We start from the raw sequence: 6,462 nt of genomic DNA, 5'->3' as shown, positions 1-6,462 counted from the left end.
GCTATATCGGTCCAGTACCAGTATGCTACAGACTGCTATATCGGTCCAGTACCAGTATGCTACAGACTGCTATATCGGTCCAGTACCAGTATGCTACAGACTGCTATATCGGTCCAGTACCAGTATGCTACAGACTGCTATATCTCTCCACTACCAGCATGCTACAGACGGCGATATCGGTCCACTACCAGTATGCTACAGACTGCTATATCTCTCCACTACTAGTATGCTACAGACGGCTATATCTCTCCAGTACCAGTATTCTACAGATGGCTATATCGCTCCAGTACCAGTATGCTACAGACTGCTATATCGCTCCAGTATTACAGCACTAGTAAAGGCCCAGTGTACTACTTTTTCTGCAGCACCTTCAGCACCCCTATTTCCAGCAGCTATGGGCACACTTAAATTAAGAGAGCATGATAAAGAATTGGGCTGCAGAGGAAGCACTTTCCCACCACATTTGTGTATCCTGGTTTGAGGCACCAACAACGTTTTACAATCAGGAAAAGTCACATCCTGAGAGAGATTGTTCATCTCTTTCATAATTGGGCGTAAATTACCCACAAGGGGCCTGTGTTTACACAATCTCTTGAGGTTCGGTTCGAAGTAATCCGTCACAGTACACCATGTGGTATAGCCTACTGGATATATTTTTGAACCCTTGTGTGAGAGACCAATCACTGGTAACAAGGGCCGCTCTTACATTTTGGCAGCGCTGCGATTGGCCGAAAGTTCCACTGGCGCCACGTGATTATTTAACCGATCCCACACTTGACAGGTCGTGTCCCCATACTTTGAAGGCCACCTGTAGCTGAGACTGATAGTCTTGTCGGGTGCCATTGGTACATATTTCGGGGGAATGTCTGCCCATGTGAGTTTGAGGGATAGCAGTTCATCGGAGGAGGACAGCCGACCGGAGCTAGAGAGGACGATGGATGGCCTCAAAACTCAAGTGACAAGACACCATCATCCCTTCAGTGTGGAGGCTATAATGTCGAGTAGAAAGATTCACAGTGAGTTTACAAGCAAACCCGACAATGTCTCTGTGGTTACATTCTCAAAGACGCAGAACTCTCCGTACCTGTGCAGAGAGAGCTACAGCCCTCCCGCGGGAATCCGAAAGCACTTTATCCCACTGTCGCCTGTAAAGTCAGAGTCCTCCGAGCCGGATGATTGTGCTCCCTGGGTTATGAGCCCAAGATTCTCTGCACAAACGCGTAAGTAATTTTTGGAGAAAATCTGTTTTTTTTATGTAGACTAATCGGAACACATTTGGAAGGTGTACTTCTCCTCACTATTTCCCATAACCTATTATTTTATATTTAGGGATAAAAAGTACAGTACATTATCAAACAGTTTTATCTTAGTCTCTTCATTCAAAGACTCAATCATGGACACTCTGACTGACAGTTGTGGCTGCTTTGCGTGATGTACTGTTGTCTCTACCTTCTTGCCCTTTGTGCTGTTGTCTGTGCCCAATAACGTTTGTACCATGTTTTGTGCTGCTACCATGTTGTGTTGCTACCATGTTGTTGTTATGTTGTGTTGCTACCATGCTGTGTTGTCATGTGTTGCTGCCTTGCTATGTTGTTGTCTTAGGTCTCTCTTTATGTAGTGCTCTGTTGTCTCTCTTGTCGTGATCTGTGTTTTGTCCTATATTTATATATATATTTTTTTTTATCCATCATTGTAAAAAAGAATTTGTTCTTTACTGACTTGCCTGGTTAAATAAAGGTTAAATAAAAAATATTGTAAAATACAAATCAATTAACATATAATTTGTATGTGTGCTGCCTGTCTCATAAAATCATATTGTATGGCAGACAAATTCAATTTATTTAACAGGGTGTAAACTAAAACGATTTGTGCAAGTATTAACTTTGTCTTATTTACTTTGAATATATCTGAATGTTTGTTTAGAAAATCCTTACCATAAAGTAAGAGTCTTGATATTCAATCTATTAGACCAATATGTGACAAATAAGTATTAGGAAAATCATTTGGTTAGGCCTGGGTCTTTACAAAGTTATTTGAGTTAATAAAATGGCTTACTGTGGGTCTTGTAAGTTATACTGCTACAACCTCATCTTTAATTTGAAAACAATATTCAACCTTTTCCATTATTTATTTGTGGGATATTAAGAATTATTTATATCTTATCTTTTTGGAATATCAGGCAGGTCTTCAAACCCTTTAATTGAGTTTGTTCATGTGGTTTGTGTGTAATTGTCAGCATTGCTTTAAATGAATCAACACATAATAGTCCTCCCCTCCCTTGACAGGAGTATGTGTATCCATTGCAATGTTTGACGTTTCCATTTATCAATGAACCACAACAAGCTTAGTAAGAAACAGTTGATTGGATCACATATTACATCACTCCAAAATCACTCTATTTTATGCAAATAAAATGTTATATAGTCAATTCACTTGTACAGCACTTAGGGGAAATTAGTATGCCAACGTTTCAATTTCAGTTTAAAATTGCTATTGGCCCAACCAATACCTTTGGGTACACACACAATCAGTTCATACTTTATCTCTAACATTGTTCATTGATCTATCAGGATGATGTGATAATACTACATTAGGTACATGTTTTCTATCAGGATGATGTGATAATACTACATTAGGTACATGTTTTCTATCAGGATGATGTGATAATACTACATTAGGTACATGTTTTCTATCATGATGATGTGATAATACTACATTAGGTACATGTTTTCTATCAGGATGATGTGATAATACTACATTAGGTACATGCTTTCTATCAGGATGATGTGATAATACTACATTAGGTACAGGTTTTCTATCAGGATGATGTGATAATACTACATTAGGTACATGTTTTCTATCAGGATGATGTGATAATACTACATTAGGTACAGGTTTTCTATCAGGATGATGTGATAATATTACATTAGGTACATGTTTTCTATCAGGATGATGTGATAATACTACATTAGGTACAGGTTTTCTATCAGGATCAGGATTTACTTTGTCACTCAAGTAGCTTATCCATGTGTTAAATTAAATCAGCATTGGCTCTGAACCTCTCTCTGTCTCGCTCTCTGTCTCTCCAGGGCAGGTAAGTCCTACCTGTCCGCTGCGGAAGCACAAGACCAACAGAAAGCCTCGTACTCCCTTCACCACCTCCCAGCTGCTGTCTCTGGAGCGTAAGTTCCGTCAGAAGCAGTACCTGTCTATTGCTGAGCGGGCCGAGTTCTCCAGCTTTCTGACCTTGACTGAGACCCAGGTCAAGATTTGGTTCCAGAACCGCCGGGCTAAGGCCAAGAGACTACAGGAGGCCGAGCTGGAGAAGCTCAAAATGGCTGCCAAACCCGCGCTGCATCCGGGCTTTACGTTACCCATGCCCCTGGGAGCACAGCTCCACACAGCCGTCTCCCTCTACGGACAGTCCTACCCCTACCACCGTCCCATGCTGCCCCTCTCACCTATGGGGTTGTACGCTACACCTCTGGGATACAGCATGTATCATCTATCAGGATGATGGATAGGAATATACGCCTCTGCTCGCTGGACTATTCTGGTCATATTAGTCTTTGACACGTGGACATAACTCTTTTTTAAAATACTATCTTTTTCTCCTTGCTATGAAACAACACTGAAATTTAGTTGTTGTTTTTTACACCTGAAGATGCAGCGCCTCAATCACGAAAGAGCCTTAAAGACTTAAATGAATTGTTTTCTGGTGTCTTGTTTTTCTTCTGCTGATTTGGATATCAAGGCCAAATTAACTAGTGGTTCTGTTTTACGTGATGTAATATATTCCAATGCCAATGTTTATCCAATTGCCTCTGATATTGACAACATATAGTTCAATTACTTCCATTCCACTTGTCATCTAGCTAGCATAGAAGATTCAACTAAGGCCCATAATTCTGTTCGGTCCCGGGTGGATCCAAACTTCAGGACTGTCTCATTTTACCTCTACTTGATGACAGATGACAAGTTTGATTTCTGACTGCTTTCATCCCATACCGAAGTCTAATAAATTAGTTGTGGGAACTGTTGTCTTTTTTTTTCATAAACTCAACTAATTCAAATGTGTTGCTATTTTTACGTTAGATTTGACTGCAGCAACACCACTTCTGTTCTGTCAGGCATTTGTAGTCTTCGATTCATTTGTGTATACTTATTTATTTTGCTTTCACTCTAAACTTTTAATGTTGGAAATGAATTGATTGAGTGATTCATGTTTCGTATTTATAACATGTAGCTCAAATGTGGCAAAAGTTTATACTTTTTAATCTTTCATCTAAATGTTCCTTTGGGAGGAGCTATACTATGCAGTTTTATAAATACTTTTTAATTTGGTTATGTATGTCATTCACAAGGATCAAATTAAAAACGTTTAAAACATATGTTTTCTTCTGGAGATATTATGTAAGTCGGAATATGTTGTTACGTATCTACAGCTGTGTTATCTAAGCCTTTGAAATTGAACATGACCTACATTTTCCACAGACACAGCTGATGTGTGGTATGGTAACATGGTTGATAATGTTTATGTCAATATTTGACAACCCTCAACTGTAAGCACATAAAAGTGAGATTTCCAGATATTATAAAACTGTTGTAAACCATATCAGTGAATGTCATTTTAAAACAATGTTTCATTAAGTTGTCATGGATTTTGCAGTGTTATGCTTCCAGTACGTAATATAATGATTTAATTTCATGTGAAATTGTGTTAATGTCAATTGAAATTGAGAAATGCAAAGCCCCAAACCATAGCATCTAAACTATACCACCTTCCCTCATCTCAGCCCTTCACATTCTGAAAACAGTAACTTCAGCAAGAATCTGTGGAACGATAAGTAGAGCTGTACCTGTGTCTCAAACACTGTCGTGCGTCATACTTTTGGGTTATTTCAATTACAAAAGTTGTTAAGCTACTAAGATTTAAACATGCCAGGTTTTAAGATGGCAGTAGTATTATTTCCCGAGCAGCATTCTTGGGACTAATTGACCTTAATGCTATTGTTGTTGTTGTTGTTGTTTTTTTGTTGTCAACTGTGTCCAGCTTCTACAACACTTCTGCTTTGTGTGAAACACCATTGGTTTGGAAAGCCAGATTGGTCATGTTTTATGGTCCTCCTTCCATCCTTGTTATATCATTCATCAGGGCCCTAACCCTATAAAGTTAGCTGCATTTGTAAGAGCTGCTTACAACTTCCGTGTGACTTTGATGTAATGAGGAAATCATTTATAGGCAGCAGTCTATTTATGAGCTTCCCTCTAATCAAAACGAGGCAAGCCCTCGGCACAGTCAAGCAATCAGCTTAATGAACAGCAGATTGGCAGAGATGTTCGAGGATCTGTTTGGAAATGTCAGGTTGAGGCTATATTACTTAAGGGAGAAGTTCTTTATCTATTGAAACAATGTTCTATATTTGTGCTAAATAAATGGTTTCACCGTTATTGTGATTTTTTTTTTGTGATGGCATGCTCTTTTGACCTTCATGGCATTCATTAAAGAGGCCAAATATTTTATTAGATTGATTCTGATTTTAAATAAACAAACATATTTATAACAAGAAGCAAAATAGTGAGAAATCATTATGTCAATGTGTTGTTACACCACTCTAGAGCCAGAGGATATCAGTGGTGTAAAGTACTTAAGTAAAAATAGTGAGAAATCATTATGTCAATGTGTTGTTACACCACTCTAGAGCCAGAGGATATCAGTGGTGTAAAGTACTTAAGTAAAAATACTGAGAAATCATTATGTCAATGTGTTGTTACACCACTCTAGAGCCAGAGGATATCAGTGGTGTAAAGTACTTAAGTAAAAATTGTGAGAAATCATTATGTCAATGTGTTGTTACACCACTCTAGAGCCAGAGGATATCAGTGGTGTAAAGTACTTAAGTAAAAATACTGAGAAATCATTATGTCAATGTGTTGTTACACCACTCTAGAGCCAGAGGATATCAGTGGTGTAAAGTACTTAAGTAAAAATAGTGAGAAATCATTATGTCAATGTGTTGTTACACCACTCTAGAGCCAGAGGATATCAGTGGTGTAAAGTACTTAAGTAAAAATACTGAGAAATCATTATGTCAATGTGTTGTTACACCACTCTAGAGCCAGAGGATATCAGTGGTGTAAAGTACTTAAGTAAAAATACTGAGAAATCATTATGTCAATGTGTTGTTACACCACTCTAGAGCCAGAGGATATCAGTGGTGTAAAGTACTTAAGTACAAATACTGAGAAATCATTATGTCAATGTGTTGTTACACCACTCTAGAGCCAGAGGATATCAGTGGTGTAAAGTACTTAAGTAAAAATACTGAGAAATCATTATGTCAATGTGTTGTTACACCACTCTAGAGCCAGAGGATATCAGTGGTGTAAAGTACTTAAGTAAAAATTCTGAGAAATCATTATGTCAATGTGTTGTTACACCACTCTAGAGCCAGAGGATAT

The 6,462-nt window shown here is 38.3% G+C and overlaps 1 protein-coding gene across 1 annotated transcript; it reads left to right on the top strand.

Moving 5' to 3' along the window:
• Nucleotides 1-778: 778 nt before the first annotated feature.
• LOC109873475 (homeobox protein MSX-2-like) lies at nucleotides 779-5,451 on the top strand. Its single transcript, XM_020465133.2, has 2 exons — nucleotides 779-1,220; nucleotides 3,090-5,451. Exons 1-2 carry the CDS (start codon nucleotides 863-865, stop codon nucleotides 3,515-3,517), a joined length of 786 nt encoding a protein of 261 aa, XP_020320722.1. The 5' UTR covers nucleotides 779-862; the 3' UTR covers nucleotides 3,518-5,451.
• The last annotated feature ends 1,011 nt before the right edge of the window (nucleotides 5,452-6,462 follow it).

The sequence above is a fragment of the Oncorhynchus kisutch genome, linkage group LG28 (assembly GCF_002021735.2).
Source record: "Oncorhynchus kisutch isolate 150728-3 linkage group LG28, Okis_V2, whole genome shotgun sequence".
Lineage (NCBI taxonomy): Eukaryota > Metazoa > Chordata > Actinopteri > Salmoniformes > Salmonidae > Oncorhynchus > Oncorhynchus kisutch.
Note: the sequence above shows the minus strand (reverse complement) of the source record. Positions and strands in the feature narration are given on the sequence as shown.

Bases quoted from the DNA above. Each gene is read 5' to 3' on its own strand.
- LOC109873475 (XM_020465133.2), top strand. From the start codon at position 863: ATGTCTGCCCATGTGAGTTTGAGGGATAGCAGTTCATCGGAGGAGGAC. The intron at 1,221-3,089 runs GTAAGTAATTTT...CTGTCTCTCCAG, and splicing joins AAGATTCTCTGCACAAACGC to GGCAGGTAAGTCCTACCTGT.